Raw genomic sequence first — 22,204 nt, 5'->3', positions numbered from 1 at the left:
AATAGTGAACTCAACTGGATATTTGCATGTGTAAATACACATACAACTGCAGAAATTGTGCAGATAAATTACGCCGGGAGCCCAGGGAAGCAAGCAGGTAGGCTGGCAGAAAACTAGGCAGGATGCCTGCCCCCTGGTCTCTGTCAAAAGTTTTGACATAAATTGACACATTTCTGTGGAACATTTCAATTTCATCAACTCAGCACCTTTTCAATGGAAAGCTGTTCCACTGGGAATTTTCAACAAGCTCTAATTACCACTCTTGCAATCACTATTGTATTCGGTTGTAATTAATACTAAAAACTAACTCTGCATTTGAGCCTCTACTCCAGAGGTTCTCAAACTGTGGTAATGAGCTCCGCACAGGCGTGGCTCCACTAATTAGGTGCCTGGACCCTGGAGAAGACGCACATGTAAGGTGAGGTGGTGTCCCTGGGGAGGATGGGGGTTGGTGGGAGGGGGAAGTGGGGTGAAAAGAGGGGGTGGGGGAAATTTGGGATGTGCAGGGCTACGGCGGCCAGAGAAAGAGGCGACTTTCCCCAACTCCAGGGCTGCAGCTGCCGGGGAGAGACGGCCCTCCTTCCCAGCCTCAGATCTGTGGCTGCTGTAGTGGGGAAAAGACCTCCTTCCTTCAGAGCCGCAGCTCGGGGGTGGCTGCGGTGGGGGAGAGAGGGACAGACCCCCCTCTCGTTCCTATCCCCAGCTTGGGGACTGCTGTGGCGGGGGAGAGAGGGAACCATTAGAAAGGTAAGACTACTGGTATTAAATTATGAGTTGTGTGCTTTTATTTGTAGAACAAAAAAACTTTAATTATTATTAAAGGGTTTTTATATAGTGCTTTTAACCAAAGCGCTTTACAATAGTTAACTAACGGTACAAATAACATTTGGAAAGATCATCAAGTGGTCCGCCAAGACCCTCAGCAATTTTCAAGTGGTCCGCAGAAAAAAAAAGTTTGAGAACCACTGCTCTACTTCATCCTCATCTCATCTCATCAACATTTTTACAGCCTTCACCACCAACAATTACTTGATAGCTAAGACAGATAAGATAGATAAGAATTATAGTAAATATATTATTTTATAAAGAAAGTACCTCCAACACTCTTCCTTTTTCCCGCCAGCTGTCTCAAAAAATAGCCATTCACCAAGTCCCATTTATTACTATCTTATTTTATTATTTTCCAGGAGTTATTGGGGGAGGCATGGAGGAAGAATGAGTGAGTAGTAAAATATTTACTTTATTTTACATAGTATCTGAGTTAGTGTTTGAGTTGTCACAGCTTTTATCACTGGATGTCTTAAGCATCTGTGCTTGGCCTGACTGAATCACTCAAAGAATTATTCAATACATTGGGATCCTTTGAATTTGGAAAAGCCCATTAGTCTTCCTTAACATGCCAAAAGTTGTATCTTTGACTACAGTAGATTATTTAATTGGGTATGTCACTGAAAAATATTCAGCTCATTTCTCTGATTCTTCTAGCCATTCTTTAGCTTCATTCAAGCTTCGTTTCCTCCTCCTCTTCCCTCCCCCAATTCTTGAGTTACTCATCTATTGTGTACAGTACAAGCTCTGTAATGTTCTCATTCTAACCATGCTCTCTGATCTTATAGCTCATTCACAACATGAAGGAATTGTCTTAGTGACAAATAGTGCTGTTTTCCAAATGAGTTTTTAAATGAACTGTCCACTATAGGAGGCCCTCTTGTTTAATTTATCTAAACACACAGATCCTTCCGGTTCATAGAGAACGTACAGCACTGAAGTCTGGGATCTGAAGTTTGAAAAGCTGTGCAATGCACATAGGATCACTGGCCATGAGGAATTCTACAATATCTATCCTGCACTAGTTTGTTTGCTTTTTTACATCCCACACTTTTACTGCATTTCAGTACCTCTTAAAATCTCCTTTGTATTTAAGTGTGGTAGATTAATATGTTTCACATCTGCAGCAGATATAGCAGATGAATCTGTTCTAGGGCTCCAGGAGGGAGATCAAATTTTAAATTAAAAGAATGGCACATGGTCATCATGGCTATCACCAGTGCAGCTAATCAGAAAATGTCTCCCTTCGCGCAATGGAAATTTTGATGAAAATGCAAAAACAAAAAACAAAAAACAATTGATTGTGAAGCATTCCATGGGAAATTTCAAACTTTTTGGCAAAAAAAATAAATTAAAAACTGAAAGAAATGGTCCAAAACCTAAAAAATATCAGCCAGAAACTTTCGTCTGAAAACCCACTAAAAACATGGCTGAAACCTAAAACTTTTGTATTCAGAAGTGCTGCCATGGTGTCTCACAGGAGTTGTAGTTTGGATGCCTCATGCCCCAGTTCTCTTCTATAGGCCAGACTCCCTGGCTGGACTATATCTCACATGATGCACCACAGTCTCCCTTCTTGGTGAGCCACTGTGGTGCATCATGGATAGTCTGGCTGGGGATCTTGGCCCAGAGGAGACTGAGTACATAAGGCACCCAAACTACACCTCTCATGAGTCACCATGCAAGCATTTCTGAATCAAAAACATTCTGGCATTGCAGGTGAATTTTTTTGTTTTCAGGTGTTCTGTAAAAAAATAATTTAGATAGAAAATTTTCAACCTGCTCTAATCAGCAATGAAAGAAATTGCTTGCTTCCAGAAACAAAATTAGAAAGAAGAAAAAATAAAGGGCAGGAGAGAACTTGGAAAGAAAACTGGAAGAAAAACTACGAAGCTCAATTCAGAAGCAAGTCCAATGTGGTGTATGTTTCACCAGCTTAGACTCCCTTAGATTCATACAGACTTACTGACATTTAACTTACACTCCCTACTTATCCTCTTTGGATTTGGCTTGCTGAGTTTAGTTTAGTCTAAAGGAATGTAAATTGGTGTTGGTCACGTGCCAAGGGTATGGAAGAGAAGAGTGTATCTTGAAAAGTAACAAGAGTAGACCACTCCCCCATTCCAGTATGCTGTTACAATAGCTTTTCATACTGAACAGTTTTGTCTCACTATATTACTATAGTTACTATATGTTCCCCCTTTCTCTTTATCGTACCTCTCTGTTTTCTCCTGTTTTATACTTACATTGTAAGCTCCTCAGTGCAACGACTGTCTTTTTGGTTAGTTGTTCATACAGCACTTCGCAAAATTGGCTTTTGGTCCATGACTGGGGCCCCTATGCCCTACCTCAATACAAAGAGTAATTCTTATACCTTCTCTTGGCTTCTCGACAAATAAGTTATATCAACTTAGCCTTCCACACACTTCCCTAGAGTGATCAGTATTCACACTCCAGTAAGTAGGTGTATCTCCCACAACCTTATATTACATCAGCATGTCTGACTTTGGCTCACATCATTGACTTAGGGCCTGACTGATGATCCAATCTGGATCTCTTCCAAGAGTGTAGACTAAGAGCCAGATCTAAGGCCCATTGAAGTCAATGGGAACCTTTTGATGGGCCTTAGATCAGGCCCTAAATGCAAAAAAAATGAAAAAGAAGGAACAAATATCATTCTGGTAACACCGTCATGAAAATTTACCAAAAAACCTACTCAACCGTCCTTTTCCATAATAATGACAATGTTAAAAATCTTCAATATATTTTAGTCATCTCTTTAAAAGTATTATTGCCCTGGAGTGAAGGAAGAGCAGTAAAATTTTGCAACAATTAGTTTATTCTTTGTTGCTGAATTTTAGTTAATACATTTATTATGTTATAATAGAGGGCTTACAGAAAAGACGTGTGCTAGTAAAATAATTATTTGAGAACAGGGTTCTACAAGATATATTTCTTGAAAAAACCTCCTTATACCAGAGAAAGATTTCCTAGCTACATACTGTATTGGTAATTCTCAGTGCATACAAAAGTATGCAACTACTAGTAACACTGTGCCCTTGTTTATTTGAAAAGCAGTTGATAAATATTTTAACATATAAAGTACCTGTATGAGGAAATGGGCACCATTTTGAAGAAATGCATCATTTCTTATTGGTAGATTTAAGATGTCCTGGGGTTTCCCTTCTGGAAAGATGAGGATGCCTCTTCCTGAAACATTTAGGATGTCATCTTTTGCTCGCTCAAGATCCACGGTTCCAGCAGGAACGTACAGGACAATATAAACCAACCTCACAACTCCGACTGTTCCTCTTTGCCTTGCAAAACTCAAGGACAAAAAACGTCCTGTTGGGTTGCTTTCAATCCTCTGGTTCTCCAAAGGGTAAAACTCTATTAGACCATAAATATCATCACTGTCCTGAATGTAGAACAAAAGCTACAAGAAGAGAAAAATATCGTTATTACTATATGTCACCATTAGCACACACCATATAGTATTATTCATTCTTCTACTGGTGGTTGCTCTGATTGTTACCATGAGATTTTCCACACCCATTTTTCTGTGAATTTATAGTGTTCATGAAAAACTGAAGTGTCCTTTGTACAGAATATGTATAATAGTAGCTGTGTGAACTTACTCACAGTGCACCATCGACATGTGTCAACTATGACTCAATGAGTCCACCTCTAGAGAACAAAGAATAGCTTAGTTCCGTGCCCATTCTATACTTGGCCTCTGTTGAAATTACCAACCAAGATAACAATTAATTAAAATTGTGAGAATGATTTGTGCGCTGTAGACAAGGTGCTTAGAGGCACACATATAAGAGCTGCATGATTGCATACCCCCTAGCCAGGGACTCTGCTTTTCCCTCCCTGGCCACTAGGATGTAATTGCAAAATCATTGACTATACAGTGTCTCCCTGACCGGATCTCACAGAGATCCTTGAAATGTCAAGGCACCCATCGATGTCAAGGCACCCATTGCTTTGTAAGGGATAGAGCTTAGGAGTAAAGGTAGCTAAGAAGGAGGAGAATGTCCCCCAAGCTGCTAACAGTTTGAATACTATGCCTATCTCCCTATGCTTCCTAAACAAAAAATGTCATGGGATTACAGCCCAGAGTTGCAGTAAACTCCATGCCACTATATGGGAGAAATGGGGCCTGGATACATATGTGGCCACTTGGGGGGAAGTCATTAACATTAGTTTTCTGTCCCCTGAGCGGCTTCACATAACCCTCCACTGAGCACCTGTTGAATGCCCCTTCTGCACCAGGCCTAACCTGCAGAATATTATTACAGCCAGTATGGGGCCATTTTACAATCAAGTAAATAGACTTAAACATGCCTCACTGTCATTTAACCATGAGACAGAGATACTGTTTGTACAGTGCCTTGCACGATGGGGCCTTGACCTCAGTTAGGGTCTCTGGGGACTACTGCAATACAAATAGATACAAATAATTTTGTTCCATGGTTTAAGTACAAATCCTTAGCCTTTCTAAATGATCAGCTTTATCTAAACGCGAAAAAGTCTTTTTACTTCCCTGCCCACTTCTCTGAAAAACAACATAAAACCAGACTTACCTCGGCAGGTTCACTCACTTCTGCACCACCCTGTATTGTATCAGCTAGAATTCTAAGCAGATAGGGCTCTGCCTCTTCAGGGAAATCATCATTGATAATGTTCAGAAGAAGTGATGCCAACATCTGTCCTTGAGCAAAATGTAACACCCCTGAGGCAGGAGTGATGTCTGCAGTCACAGGTGAAGGATCACTGCTATTACGAGTTATAATCCAAGTAACTGAAACATTTCCATGTGTTCCACCATTTCTTGCAACTGTAATTCCTTCAAACCTATGGTTGTGAAGAAAAGTAAACATATATTGGCTTATCCTAAACATGAAATGTTTTTCCTAGTTATCCATCCTCTGAATGCTGTAGGCTTTTACACTATTTGTCCCCTTTCAAAAGACTTGATTCGGATCTCTCTTAACTGGTTTATACTAGTATAATTCCACTGACTTCAGTGGAATTAGTCTTGATTTAATTGGTTCACATGAGATCAGAGTCAAACCCTATAGTTTGGTCTGATTGATAGTGTGGAAAATGCCATCATAATTTAGATTTAGACTTTTCTTAAACACAAAGACTATTTTTTAATGAACCATATATAATATGGGTGATGGTACAGCCTGAACTCCCTTTTTTAAATAAGAAAGATATTGAGAAATACACATTTATAAAATATGAGCTTTAAATATGTCTAGTGAAACCTATTAGTTTGATTTCTCAAATGTAAGTAATTTTCATCTCTTCTAGCCTTGGTTTTTAGCAGTTTACAAGTTATATCAGATAACAACTCTTAGGCATGAGCGCTTAATTCATTCAAAATCATCATTGTTTCTTCTATATTGAAATATTAAACCACTACTATTTCTGGGTCTGGACATACTGTCTTGGTATCAATGAGGTACGTTCAGTATTTATAAAGTTATGCTTCTTGCTATTAAATTAACTAACTTTGAAAAACTCCATTTTTATTCAAGAGGTATTTTAAATTAAGGTGACCATATATTATTGTGTTTTAATTGTAGTTCTGTAAATTTAGCATGATAAACAAATTAGTGAAACAAATTAATGTAGTTACAACACCTATACCTTTTCCATATGAAGCTTCTCATCCCACAAAATGTTATATCCAGAGGTGAGTACACTTATGATTCAAGATGCCATGATTTTTTAACACAACATTATGTAAATTGTACCTAGTTCACTCTGTTTCTAACAAAATCTGCATTCACTTAGAGCAGTGGTTCTCAACCAGGGGTATGCTTACCCCTGGGGTACACAGAGGTCTTCCAGTGAGTACATCAACTCATCTAGATATTTGCCTAGTTTTACAACAGCCTATATAAAAAGCACTAGCAAAGTCAGTAAAAACTAAAATTTCATACAAACAATGACTTGTTTATACCGCTCTATATACTATACACTGAAATGTAAGTACGATATTTATATTCCAGTTGATTTATTTTATGATTATATGGTAAAATGAGAAAGTAAGTAATTTTTCACTAATAGGGTGCTGTGACACTTTTGTATTTTTATGTATGATTTTGTAATTGAGTAGTTTTTAAGTGAGGTGAAACTTGCGGATAGTCTGGAAAGGTTGAGAGCCACTGACTTTGAGCAGCTAAGAATGCAGGACTAGTTTAATGACTGTGTAATTAAAATATGCTAGTCCTGCATCATTACTAAAAAATAAAAAGTACCCCCTTCCAGAGAGGCTTCTTCCTGGGATTATTAATAATGTGGTAGATGGGTGCACCTCTTGCTATTGTGGGGGTTAACACAGAGCAATGGCAGGTAGTGAGTATTGCTACAGAGCCCATGTCTATTTTCCAAACACAGCTATCTCATCAATAGTAAACATTTGTACAAAACTTTAATCTTAATGTACAAAACCCTAAAAATAATGTTACTTCAGTGTTAAAATTTGAAGGACTGCAAACTTATACATTCTGTATTGTGATATTATAGCACTTAACATTTTCCCCTTCCCTAAGAAAACTACCCCCAAAACAGCTGTTTCATAAATCCAAAAGATAACATTTTAGCTACAGTTGGAAAATCTAAAGTACCTTGAAGTTTGGTCTTCATCAATGACAACCACCTGATCAAACAATACACTGTTGATTGACAGTACTCCATAGGGTTTGTCATTAGGTTTAATGGTGACATGGACAATAGAAGGGCTTATTAAAACAGCATCTCCTTGCAGAGTGTCATTAAGGAGCATAATCTGAAAGGTCTCTGCAATTTCTGGTATGGCATCATCGAAGATTTTAAATTTCATGTCAGATTCATGCACTTGAGATGGGAAAACAATAGTCATATTTGGTTGCAGATCTAGGAAGTCTAAATAAAGCTGTGCGTGTGCTGTTGAATTCCCAGTTATGATGATGTAACGGACAGAGACTTCATATTCATCAGATCCAATCAATTTTCCGCTGTCATCCTTACCACGAACCACTTGAATTGTTAGCACATCACCCTCCTCGGGCACGATATAAGCACTCTGAGTGAATCGCACAGGGCTGTCGTTTTTCTTAATAGTAATCTGAACAGTGTTTCTTGTTGCATTGATTTCAGCCCCTCCTTCCACACTTCTCAGATGAACATTAAATATTTCATCATTTTCTGGTATCTGGAAAAATAATATTAACAGCTAAGAATAACTCATGTTTTAAATATACGCAGAGCAGTCTGACTATCAAAACTGCCTTAATTTATTCTTCAGTACAAGTAAACCAACAGATCATTCAGTAGCGCAAACAGGGGAACACACCTATAATTTAGTATACCTTGACTCAAAACACTTTCCCAAAACAGAACATTTCCATTTTCCAGAACATATTGCTGTACTTTAGAAATATGAATAAAACACAGATATACTGAAACTAAAAATGGGTCTGAACCAAAACACTGGCTCTCACCACTTCCAGATTTTTAGGAGACTGAAACTTTGCATCATGGGACCATCGCTATCTGCTGCTTGGAGCATTTTACAAACTGCTTCTCTGTGAGATAATCTCTGCTCTCAGTTATCCAGGTTTAAATCCTGAGTAACCCTACTGACTTCACTGGTGGTTTATGCCAGAGTGCCTGAGATATGGCCCTATGAGCACAGCAAATGGACATGACCTTGTTCAGTCTCTCACCATTCATATAGGACTAGATGAAAGAAACTGCACACATTCTGCTCTCAGATGGACCTACACAATTCCCAGTGAAGCCAATGGGAATGGAATGTAGGTGAGGAAAGAATTGGGTCCTGTATCTGATCCTTGTTTCTGACACTCACAATAAAGTAGTATTTACTTCTGAAAGAAATACCAGTGCAAAATTAATTACAGTTATTGCTGATGGTAAATATTCAGTTATAAAGTGGACACATCCTTTCTAAGCACTGTTATTGCCTTCAGCTCTTTAAAAAGGTTCTAATTCCCTGCTGTCCAGTATTTCTCCTCTTTCATAAACATTTGCTAATTGGCCACCCTTGGATCCTTTTCTAGGACTATGGGAGTGAGTGTGCAGCTGTCTTTAAAGCCAGTGCCAATTTCACTCCTTGTTTGGCTTGTGGCACTAAAACTTGCATAGTGTTGTTGACTGACACAGCCTTTTTCAAACCTGGAATCTGAAAGATCTAAGTCACGGCTCTCCCATACTGAGGTACAACAGTTATTCTGTCTGACCAACATGGATATTATTCATTTATGTTTCTTTTAGCCCACCCGTGGTCATACTCTCCTGCAAAGCCATTTAAAAGACAGTCAAAATATATAAGACTTTTTAACTACAAATGATGTTTCTGCAACTCGGAGCTGTTGGGTCAGTTAATTGGATCATAAGTGGCAGACAAAAGCATCAATCAAACTTCACCAAAGAATTTGGCACAAAGTTTTCTCAGTCCTGCTTGTCTATTATTTTCCCCAGATAAACTCCCATACCACTCAATAATAAAGAAGAATTTTGTCAGTAGAATAACAAAGACATATTAAAGTGTAGTTCTACATCGAAAAAATATTTTAAAAGTGCCATTTTGGAGCCCCATGTCTGTGGTTTCTCATTGATATCTATATAAAAGATAGTGCTCAATTTACAGATATGAAGATGTCTTTCTAACTACCAGTCCTGCACATTCAGTGTAGGTTCTCATAGTAAAATTGGGTTCTTTCCATCATCAGCATCATCATAAGTGAGATTTCTGCCGGCCAGAATACGCCCTCATTTACATCTGTGCAATCTTATCAGCAACACCATAGCTTTCAGTCATAGAGTTCTGAGAACACGTCTCTAAATTATCACATCTTCATTATCTCCACAAAGGATTACTAGGCAGAACCCAACAGTTCCATGTTGGTATTACAGACTACAGAAATATTAATTTTTACCTGGAGGAGATGTTTCTGCATCTCAAGCATACCAGTCTAGAGGAAACTTTTCTGATACTATAAATATCATTAGAGTTGGTTGAAAATGGTAGAGCTTTTGAAAAAAAATTCTAAACAATTTTTGTTTCACAGGTTTCTTATTTATTCATTTTTTTGGTGAATTTATTGAATATTTTTAAGTTATTCAGTTTTTGTTTTCTCCCCACCTTATCTGCCTTTTTTTCCAGTCTCTCACCTATGCTTCTTCCTTTCGAATTGTCTTATGGACTGATAAGGAGGCATAGTCTGGATAGTTAGAAGTAAGGATTTATAGGAACTTTAAAACAGAGTTACATAAGACAAAGGAGAGCCACATGCTCCCCACTGTGTATCTGGTGAAGCTGACTCTGGACTGCTTCCAACCCTTCTTCCTGGCCCAATCCCATTCTCTCTAACGCGCTCTGCTCTGAAAGACACTGGACATACTCCTAACACCTTTTTTCATTCTGCCATTGAAAAAGGGAAAGAAAAGGAAGGGAAAAAAAAGAGGAGAAAAAACAAACTGGAAAATTTTTGATTTGGGGTTTCCCTCAAAAAAAAAAAAATTAAAATATCAAATGAATGAAAAAATTGTAAACATACATATTTTAAGAAAAGGCCGTTTTGGGATAAAATTATTTTTAATTCGAAAAATTTTGAATAGTTCTAGTTATTATGTAGTGTTCATGCTATTTAGAAGGCTTTTGGCCAGCATGGGCCTTTTGTTTTATTATTATAAGGAGAAGCTATCTATTTTCAAAGTGTTGCTCTATTCTTAAAAGTGTCTGTGTAAAAAATGAATCTCTTTCAACAGATGTGCTCCTTATGTCCACTCAAAGTAATGTCATCTTATTCTAGTGACAAACATAAGATTTACCTGCTTTTCACACCTGTTAGCTATGTAGAGCCAACACAGCTAAGAGAGACTGCTGGATTCTGTTCCATCTTATGCATCATTAACTGAAGGCAATGAAATTGCACAGGCATTACTAAGGGTATAACTATAAATAAGGGGTTAATATGATCTGCTATACCTTCATAACTGGTAATATAAAACAAGGAAAGAGCCCAAGTTGATTGTCTAACTACAGGTTGACTTTGAAAGAAAGCCAGTTAAGAAAAATATATTTTTATTTGGAAACAGAGAATATTTGCTATGGAAGATTTTACAAATCACTGTAGGAGGGACAGTTTAATAATGGATAAGCACTATACTTTGAGACCTGGGTTCAATACCTAATTGAGTCATAGACTTTGTATGTGACCCTGGGCAAGTCACTTAACCTGCCCCATACCTCAGTTTTTCATTTGTAAAATGGGGATAATATTTTCCTTAAATAAATATGTATTTATATTATTTGTATTTTAGTTGTAGGTAGGAGCCCCATTCATGGACTGGGACCCCACTGTGCTGCATGCTGTACAAACACAAAACAAAAAGAGGGTCTCCACCTCAAAAAACTTACAATACGTCTCACAGGAGTGTTGTGCAGTTAAATTAATTAAATGCGCAGTTGCTGCTGGGATGAGGTGCCAGACAAGAAGGTAGAAACAACAAATGTGGAATCCTGAAATGCTGGTATTTACAAAGTCACTTTTCTGAGCAGAACCACACTAAAGCCTTCGCTAAGCCAAGCAGTTTTGTGCATTCATTATTCAAAGCCATGATGCATACAACTTCACCTTCTGCATATCAAAACCTTCTAAAATGAATCCAATTTGTTCCTACCTGGTCATCGAGCACTGTTAAATTATAAATCAGCACTGCTCTCCCAGGAGGAAAGGTAATATTGCCCTTAGCTGGGCTCAAGTCTTCTTCAGCTGGGTTTGGGCCACCTTCTACCTGCAAAAAATTCATTTTTCTGATCAACAAATATACAAGACATTTTCAAGGCTTACGTAACTTCAGATAAACAGGAATACAAGTCTAATATGGTTGTGTCAGTCTGATATTCGAAATAAGCTGTGTGGGATACACAAAGATTCACTGAATAGTCAATGGTCTCCTACCTCACAACTCTAAATATTAGGTATAGCAGAGGAAATTTTGATTTCACAAGCCATGTTGCAATAGTTGCAACAAAAGGGCTATTTTGGGTAAATACTAGCTGAATGTCTAACGGGACAAATCAGAGTAATCATGATGTAGGGATGGATGGCCAAAAGAATAACTAGAAGAAATTTGCTTCAATACGGGCCCATGAGAGCTCTTTAGTGTCCACTGATTCATAACTGGTTCTTTTGAATAGCTGAAAGAATGCGGACTATAATTTATTATACATAATTATCTGGATGGAACTAAATTCTGAGATAGAATTCTAGTGGGAATTGCTTTTGTGGCATTTTTTTCTGGTTTGTGACATTGAAGTTATTTATTTTTATGCAGTTATAATGAAGTTACAAATGAAATCTAATCAAACAACAGGCTACTTAGGGCAGGATGAGAATTTTTACATAGCTGATACTTCATAAGTACATGTACTATTTGCTATGTGATAATATCAACTGATTCTATAGAGGGCAAAATTTCTTTGACACTAATACGTAAACAATAAATTGCATAAAAAGTCACATATTACACTGTACTTACATATTAAATATAGAATATAAAATTACAACAGCTCAATTGGGGTCATAATCAAAGCCCTTTGAAGGCCATAGGACTCTTTCCATTGATTTTAATGAGTGAGGGATCAAACGCTTGGTAGGTATTATGTCCAATTTTGGGCTTCACATGTCAGGAAAAGATGTGGACAAATTGGAGTGAGTCCAGAATAGACCAACAAAAATGATTAAAGGACGAGAAAACCTTTAATCTAGAAAACTTGGGTTTGTTTAGTCTGGAGAAGAGAAGACTGAGGGGGAACATGATAACAATTTTCAAATACATAAAAGGTTGTTAAAAGGAGGAGGGAGAAAAAATGTTCTCGTTAACCTCTGAGGCAATGGGCTTAAATTGCAGCAAGGGAGGTTTAGATTGGACATTAGGAAAAGATTCCTAACTGTCAGGGTAGTTAAGCACTGGAATAAATTGCCTAGGGTGGTTGTGGAATCTCTATCATTGTCTAGCATGCTCTTAAAAACCTTCGATCACCTGTCAGGAATGGTCTAGCTCAGTGGTTCTCAAAGCCGGTCCACCGCTTGTTCAGGGAAAGTCCCTGGCAGGCCGGACCAGTTTGTTTACCTGTCATGTCCGCAGGTTTGGCCAATTGCGGCTTCCACCGACCGCGGTTCGCCGCTCCAGGCCAATGAGGACTGCGGGAAAGGCAGCCAGCACGTCCCTTGGCCCGCGCCGCTTCCCGCAGCCCCCATTGGCCTGGAGCAGCGAACCGCGGCAAGTGGGAGCCACAATCGGCGGACGCAGCAGGTAAACAAACCTGTACGGCCCACCAGAGGCTTTCCCTGAACAAGCGGCAGACCGGCTTTGAGAACCACTGGTCTAATACTCTTGCCTTGAGTGCTGGGGACTGGACCAGAAGACCTCTCAAGATCCCTTCCAGTCCTATGTTTCTATAATTATGCTTTCCCATAGACAAGCAAAACTGATCCAGAGATCCACATGAAAGAAGTTTTACTATATATGAAATGCAGAAACTAAAGTATACAATTGAAACTTAGGTGGATAAGAAAAATTAAATGAGATATTCAACATTTCAAATGTTGCTAGATTTGAATATCATACAAGATACAGTATGGCCTAAATAATCTAAAGTAACTAATGATTTTGCGTGCCTCTCTTCTTGGGTACCAAGCTTGAGATATCTTAAAGGTACCAGATTTTCAGAAAACCCTGAGCCAACATTTTAAAGTGTTCAAAAGTTAGGTCAAATGGTGAAGTTCTACTGTAACATTTATTTGTAAATATCACTTCAGAACTTCTTTTGACCCACCTCCAAGGACATTTACCCTTTCTGTATTTTAAAAAACTTTTATTAAACAATTTTTAGTTCTTGCTGACTTATTTTCCACTGGTGCAAGTTAACATAACTTTGTTTATCTTCCTAAGTTTTTTTTTCAAACCCTGTAACTGAAATACAAATATTGTATCATTATTTACCGAGATTAAATATACAAATTATAAAGAATATCTACCATTTTCTAGTGTCTCCCAACAACTGTCCCTCAGATTATAGCTGGCTTACCTAACTACAATGTTTTTCAAGTGGCAAGTAAAGCACTCCTGTTTAACAAAATTTAGACAGCAGCAATTAGTCCTTTGTCTACATTCATACATATATAGCAGGACTATGATTTTAACCATGCAGTTCTAAGAAGGTATGCTGAGGTGTGAAGTTGTTTCAATAAACTTACCTCAAAAGTCACAGTCACAGTCCCATAGGTTCCCTTCTCCCTAATTAGAGTCAGAGGCACAAATTCATTTCTACCTGTGGGCTCATTCACTGTGATTAATGCAGACTAAAGGAGAAGAGAAGGGACAGGCAATCAGGCATTGATCAAATATCTCAACAGAGAGAGAAGAAAAAACTGTTACCATGGAAATACCAAAGTCCCACAAACAAATTAATCCAATCTGTAAACTGGTCCACCTGATGGTATGACGTTTCCTAGCAACCAATTAGTTCAACTAATAAAAAGCTTGAAAGACTTCAGATAAAAATATTAGCAGTGGTTACTTGAGTGCTTTTTTCTTTTTTCCCCCTTTTTTCTAGAAACAAACATCGCTACCATATACAAGCTACTTGGCTTGTATCATTATTATTTATAGAAGTTCCTAAGCCAATTAAAAACAGATTTTCTCCCTTCTAAAATCATTTATTAGATAGTTAGATATTTACATTGATTTTAAAATTACAGGACATAATTTATGTTGTGATACTGATTTTCATAAGTAGTCCAATTTTATTATTTTACAAATATGAGTTTTTAAATCTATTTTAGCTACAAAGACTTGTTCAGTCAATAAAGTTTAATTCACCCAGAAAACAAGTTTGGGCTATTTCTAAGGTTCTTGTGCTTTATTAGTAAAGGGCCTCCTTGTACAAGAGCCAGCCACATTCAAGATGGAGAGCATAAGCATGGAACTGCCCACTACTAATGGACTGGAGAGCTAGCATGGCCATGGTCCAGCCCCTACCACAACACAAGCCAACAGAACTAGCTTAGCATTGCAGGGAGAAGCAGGCATTGCAAGTTTTAATAGGTGGTGGAGTACCTCTAGAACACTACCAGGAATTCTAGCTGAGTCAGCTAGAATTCTTTAAGGGGCTCCAACTGCCGTTCAGCCCCATCTTATCTCCACAATGCAACATGTGACACTCTGTCTGAAGCACTGCAAAGGGCACTCCCAAGCACTGTATTCCAGAAGTACTGACTAATTTATAACATGTTGGTGCCCGTGTGGGATTCTGAGATGTAAGTATAAAAATACTGATAACGGATTAGTAAGGACCACAATATTTTCAGATATCCACAATATCTCTGGGCTAAATTCACCAATGGCATAAGTGAGTGTATATCCATGTAAGGCAATAGAGTAGTCCTCAACTTACTTTCACACCAGCAGTGAACTGTGCTCTCTAAAATGCACGTAGCAACATTACACATCATGTTATTGCTTTGAAGAAGAGAGGGTCTTACGCTGCATCCAGTGAAATAAATGGGAGCTCTGTTACTGATTTCAATGGGAGTAAAATTGGTCCCAGAGTTAAGACAGTGTATTACCAACTTGCACAAGGAGAAGACTGACTCATTTCACTTGCAAAGTGATGAAACCACTAAATAAAGTGAATTCCACTATAGGTACTAATCTACAGTTCTTTAAACTTTTGTATGGAGTTCCTGATTTGCTTAAAACCACCAAGGCCCCACCTTCCCCTGGGCTGCAAGTTCTATGTCTTCTAGGAAGACTAGCACACAAGCTTGCCCAGTGTGAGAGCAGCCCAATGAAAGCATGTCTGATAGTGTTCAGTAGAATTTCAGTCATATATATTTAACCATATTAAAGAAATCTGTAACTGGGCTGATTTCAAGTCACAAATGGGAGTTAGGTGCCCAACTGACACAGACTTCTAAGGAAATTAGGCACATAAATGCCCTTTGGTGCCTTTGGAAAATCACCCCTTTACACTATTTAAAATGATTAAGGTATAGAATGTAAAAACATACCATATTGAAGGAAATAATTCCAAAGGCATTGTCATTTGATAAGATTGTTACAGTGACAGACCTTGGTGACCCAAGCTTTATTCCTGCAGATGGTTTCTAAAATTAACAAGACATATGATAAGTGAACCAGCGATTCAGACAGTTTAAAAAAATGCAGTTTTTCAGTAAGAACTTGTTTTTAAAAAAATATGTTTTCATTCAAAGTGTATGTCTTTCCTTTTGTTGTTGTTGGAGCTTTTTTATTTTTTTGATTGGTTCATTGTATTTTTGTATCTGGTTACAAGTTCCAAGAAAAAGGTATTCAAGTCAACAGAATGCACAAAAATCACTCTTACTGCCTATGAAAAACACATTCTATAGAGTCTGAGTCTGGTTAAACAATAAAATGCTCAAAAGAAACGTTGAAGACATTAATCATACCTGATAATTTATTAATGATACCATAGCAATAAGGAATTAGATATGAAGCATGCATACGAAACGAAACAAAAGAGGTTTTTTTTTAGCATTCTGTATAGGCTGAAATTTTGGAGCTAAGTTTTATATGAATCTACAGGTCATGAGCAGATTGTTTACAGCAGTTTACCATGTATATATATATATATGGATAAGATCAGTTTATGACTTTTCTATTATATTTCTGAGTTAAATACTGATGGGCAGAGGAAGGGAAGAAGGAAAGGGAAAGGAGGGGGAAACGTATATTTACATTTACTGTCAATCATTTGTGCTAACTATGAAACAGAGGGGTAAAATGAAGATTCACTTTTATTGCAGTGACTTTAAACTTTACCATGGACTGTTAACCTTCAAAAAAAAGGGAGAAAACAAGCTTCTCCAATAGTTGCCTCATTCTAACATGGTTTCAGAGTAACAGCTGTTTTAGTCTGTATTCGCAAAAAGAAAAGGAGTACTTGTGGCACTCAAATAAATTGGTTAGTACCACAAGTACTCCTTTTCTTTTATTCTAACATGGATTAGCAATATACACTGATTTACCTACATGCTGTTCAAGGTATATTTTTCCAGGGAGGTCTTTTTCTGAAGCAATGAGGATCATCCTGTTTCCCAACTACTTTTCACCCTTCCCCTTGAAGCAATGTCTTTCTGGGCAGGACAAGGAAGAAAGGACAAGATTCTCTTCAGAACCTCAGTTTTGCTTCTTAATGAACTGGAAACAGTCCCTGTTAAAGTCTCCATAGCTGAATATATTGCCTCTGCAGAAAGTCTCAAGCATGGTAAACAAACTTATGTCTTGTGCATGGAACTGCTAAGAAGTAGCACAAGGTTATCAGGTTGCCCGCTGTCCAAACTTTAAGCTTTAGACATGGGGAGCCAAATTCACCAATGAAGTAAGTAAGTAAGTAAGCTGCAGCCACATATGCCAAAGTCTTTTTTCTAGTGAAACAGATGAACAAAAAAACTAACACTTACCTGTAATGTCAAGTAAAACATGAACATCTCATCAGCCTCCGGAAGATCATCATCACAGACCGATATATAAACAGTTCTGTTTGTTTCTGTATCAGGTATGTACGTTGCTGCATAGGTGTCAAAAAAGTCACCAGTGTTTTCTCCGTAAATCTACAAGAAATACACATATGAATTTAACCTACTCCACACTTTCTACAATTTTCTTCTGACTTTGCTTTACGTATTATAGATGATGTTTTCTATATATTACTCCTCCCTCAATCTTCACTACCGTCAGTCCAAGTGTTTCTGGACAGATGGCACAGGACAACAACAACATAGTAAGCAACTTCCTATACCCATCCCGAGAAACTAAGTATGTCACTTATTCACAGCTAGTCATGATCTCATCAGGGAGCCTTAATCCATTCCAGTATGTGACTATCTTGCACATAGTGCACCACAGTGTCATATTTTAAATAGGAACACTATTTTTAAAATACTATTTACAAGAACATGCACACTACACATTATTAGTATAACAAATACTAGTATAGATGCAACAGCCGAGTGCTCTGTACTGTGACATGATGGTCATGGGTCCAGAAGGAACCTCTGCTTCTCTCTTTCTCCAAGGTAATGAAGATTATATGCAACACAGAGAATTCTGGCAGATGAAACAGACCATACTCTCTGGCACCCTCTACTAGAGTAACATCAATGCATTCTAAATCGGGACTGCCTGTTGGTCATTCCATTTGTGTAGAATAATAATATATTTTCAGTTATGGGAATTATTATACATTATTCATTTCAACACTTGCTAGCTATGAATAAATAAAGATTTTAACATAAACTACTTTAAACCCACATTTCTTAAATTATTATGTTCTTGCTAAACTGCGATCAGTCAACACTGAGCAACACACTCTGCCCAATCCTGTTCCCACTGAAGTCAATGGCAAAAATCTCCCATTGACTCACTTGAAAGCAGGATTGTCATTTGACAAATTACAAACCTATTGCTTTGAACCATCAAAGCTATTCAGGCTAGGTGTGCAGGTGAACTGAAGCACTGAGCTGGGAAAGCCAACTGAACCAGTGTGGCTGCAATGCCTCAAGTTACCATCCAAACTAGCACTGAAAGTTTGAACGGAAAAAGGCAGATGGAGCTGTTTGTAAGGGTTGAACGGGAACAGTGAAATTAGATTAGTGCTGAGAATGCTTGTGAGAAAGTTCAAGCATTTTGGTATGTGTACACAAAGACCAACATTATAAATTTGGTTGCCTAAAGTTAGGAACCTAACTATGGATTTAGGTGCCTAACTTTAGGCAACCAAGTTCAATTAGAAAATTTTGGAAAGAGTATTGCCTGACGCACTATTGAAAAGACAAAAAATCTCTAGTGTGGACAGACCACACACATCTTTCTACAAGAGTTGTTCAAAATTTTCACTTTTCTGAAATTGCAGCATATTTTGCTTATTTTAATCGGCTGTTTTTCAGCCAGTTTATAAAATGGTTGCACTTTTTCAAAATTTAAAAAGAGTCTGAATTTTTTAATGTTCACTTCTTACATTTATTGCACTATTCTGTTGCTTCTTAATATATATTAAAGCGTAGCCACAAAGATGCATGTCTGCATATCATACAATCCATACACATGCTAAATTAAGCCTATTACCACTCTAGACACTTACAGTGTTTATTAACTTTCTTCAACTTTTTATTTAAAATGCAATAAAGTCAAGCAATTAACTAGTACATTGTCAATATATAGGGCTATGTTTTATTTTCTAATCTCTTAGTTTTCTGTTTTTTCAAAACTGTTTTCCACTTGTTCTAGCCAAAGGATATATACCAAGGTATTGATGCAGTAATTATATGAAAAATGTTTATTCAGTTTAACTGGAATCATAGGGTTTTCAGTCAACTTTTCCTTCTGTATTTTGTCATCGATGCAGGACCAAACCCAAAGCAGAAACTTCTGGGTGCCAAATTCCAGTCTCTCTCCCCACAAGTGCAATGCTCTTCCTCAGAACAACCACAATAGCCATATAGTACTTCTATAAAACTAACAATAGCTATATTAAAGTATAAGCTTTATTAAAACAATGTGAAAATATTTGTAATAGCATCCTGGCCCCTTTCGATATAAAAACTAAAGAACTCTGCCATTTTATATGTTTTACAAGAGCACCAGTTTTCAAAGACATTCATGCCTTCTCTAGATTTTATACCCAGTGCACTGTCCTCTGGAACATCAATTTCTAACCTTTTTAACTCAAATAATATGCATCATCCATTGTTTGAGCTCAGAAGAGTACAATGTTTGGTGACCGTATACAAATATGGCACATTTCTCTGGATCTACACAAAATAAAAAGTAGCAGACTCAATGCACACATCTTCCCTCATATGGGGAATTCTACCACCCTCACTCATGTTGAGTAGAAACTTACTCTGCAAATTCTCATATTGATTTCAATATGACTATATAAAAAAGTATGGTACTTCTCAATGTGAGTAAGGGAAGCAGAATCAGGCTGATTAACAATAGCTAAGAAATAAAGAAAACAATGTAAACACAATCTAATCTCTCAGATCATTGTGTCCTGACTTCTACATAGCAGGTGCCTCCCAGGATCGATCTTCCTATTTCCCTTCTGAATGGGCAAATCTCTTCTCTATCTTTCCTTAATTGGCCTTTTTTTGAAGTAATAAAGCCACATGCCTAATTAATGAAGTCACTAAAGAGGTACAGCTGTTCTCCCTCAGCCCAGAAAAACTGGAGAAGGAAAAATTCTTTTCTCCCACACTCCGGGAATGGACTTTCAAGTACCATCTAGAATCCAAATCATACTGCCCTATAAACTCACGGAGCTCCCCCAGGAATAGTAGTTGGCTTTCTGAGTAGCTATCAGTAGCCTGAAAACATTTCTACTGGCACAGCCAATGGAAATTTCCTCACTTGTAGCATTTGGGTATTTCTGACTCAAAACAGTCCCCACAGGGATCCTCAAGGGTACCTAGCTATACATCCCACTGCAATGACCCAGTTAAGAAAAGAAAGAAAGAAAGAAAGAAAGAAAGAAAGAAAGAAAGAAAGAAAGAAAGAAAGAAAGAAAGAAAGAAAGAAAGAAAGAAAGAAAGAAAGAAAGAAAGAAAGAAAACATACCAGCAGCAGTCAATGTTTCATACAGATATCCAAATTTCATTTAAAAAGAGGGGAACAGGCAGTTTCTTACCGATACAATTGCTGTGATGTTAGCTGGGTCTCCTGTTCTTTCAATAACAAGACGTATAACTGTTGTACTAGTTTCATGAACTACAAATTCTGTTTGCCCAGTAAACTTTACTTCTGTTTCTCCAGATGTGAAGCTGATGAATAATGCTAAAAGAAGGTTAACTAATAAACAAGCAGAGGGCATACCTATAAAAAAAAAAAAGTTTAAGAATAAAAGAAGTTGATGTATTTAGTATATAGGAAACAATTTCTATGAATCACTGACTGACTTACAGCCAACACTTCATATTCTACTCATTTCTTTTTTTAATTAAACTTGCTTTATTTTATTGTAATTTGATGTATAATTGGATATTTTCTCGTTTCACGGAGAAATATGATACAAACCCTAAGGACCATATTTTCAGTAAGATTCACATAATTATCAAATGCAGGGTTTTGTATTCACATCTGATCCACTCACCTCGTGCCTGATGCTGACAAAATTACTCGTATCCTTTGGGCCCAATCCTGCAATCTCTATTCAATCTTCCAAATATCAGTTTTCCCTGAGTAAGGACTGCAAAGAGCAAGCCCAAAACATGCACAGGCCATAATTCTGAGCAAACTGGATGCCATATTTCAGCGGTGCAGGGCTGGGCCTATATTTTGTAGGTACAAATAACACTCCCTGCTAAAAACTGACTCCAAGTGTTTAAAATATATTCTACTTCCTATTGTATATTTTTGAATTCGCCGTCAGGATCTCTGATACTCTAAACTATTTAGTGTGTATATATTTGACCTATATTTTTATTACTGTTTCTCTCAGCCTCTCTCCCAGATTCCTTTCAGATTTTTTTTTTATTACACCCAGTTATGGCATCATGTTTTAATGAGACTGTGAACTCTTCAGGGTTGGGACTCTCCCTTAGTATGTGGGTGTATCCTTTTCTCTTAGGATAGAGCAATCTAAGACTCAGCTGGATTTGAGTTCCCTTACTCAGGGCCAAGTCCAATGGCAAGTTGAGCATCCCTCAAGTACCAGTGAATTCAATGGGAGTTGAGAGTGCCCAGCATTTTCCAGAGGTACAACGCATGTTGCAGGATTGGTCCCCAATGGAGACAATTTTTTTTAGATAGAGTTCCTTCAGCTGATGAGAACAGTATTATAATTTTATTTTTAGATCTCTCTCCACAACATACCAACGATTTTCTTGTGAAATGGCAATTCACACATGTTCTAAGAAATGAATGTGCTGACAAGAATGGTTATTGACACAGAGAGCGCATTTTGAATGTTTGTGAAAAGTGAGTATCAAATTTTAAATCAGGATGTATTCAAAGAATGCCTGTGGTTCTAAAAACTATGCTCATCCAGTAAGGTAAAAGAAATATGTGATTGCCCTAATCTTGCAATGAACTTTGCACAGGCAGATCTCTGAAAAAATGAAGCTTCACACAGACCCAGGGCTCTGCCCAAGCAGAACTTATTGCAGGATCAATGTGATCAGTGTCCAGTCAAAATGGGATGAATATTGCACTGTGTATTCACAATGAACTGAAAACAAGCTACAGGCCAAGAATAATTCACAGAAATCATGTATTGAATAATTTTGAACAATAAATAAAC

General features: G+C 37.5%; 1 protein-coding gene across 1 annotated transcript in view; it reads right to left on the bottom strand.

The window, feature by feature from the left end:
• Positions 1-22,204, bottom strand: part of ADGRV1 (adhesion G protein-coupled receptor V1) — a 414,454-nt gene that overhangs the window by 379,629 nt on the left and 12,621 nt on the right. The window contains exons 2-9 of the mRNA XM_084628496.1: positions 20,594-20,778; positions 17,367-17,516; positions 15,933-16,028; positions 14,118-14,222; positions 11,536-11,649; positions 7,476-8,041; positions 5,418-5,688; positions 3,935-4,264 (exon numbers count right to left, since the gene is read on the bottom strand). Of these exons, the coding sequence (XP_084484622.1) occupies positions 3,935-4,264; positions 5,418-5,688; positions 7,476-8,041; positions 11,536-11,649; positions 14,118-14,222; positions 15,933-16,028; positions 17,367-17,516; positions 20,594-20,778 (1,817 nt within the window). The remainder of the gene's footprint in view (positions 1-3,934; positions 4,265-5,417; positions 5,689-7,475; positions 8,042-11,535; positions 11,650-14,117; positions 14,223-15,932; positions 16,029-17,366; positions 17,517-20,593; positions 20,779-22,204) is intronic.

The sequence above is a fragment of the Lepidochelys olivacea genome (assembly GCF_965140295.1).
Source record: "Lepidochelys olivacea isolate rLepOli2 genome assembly, chromosome: 5".
Taxonomy (NCBI): Eukaryota; Metazoa; Chordata; order Testudines; family Cheloniidae; genus Lepidochelys; species Lepidochelys olivacea.
Note: the sequence above shows the minus strand (reverse complement) of the source record. Positions and strands in the feature narration are given on the sequence as shown.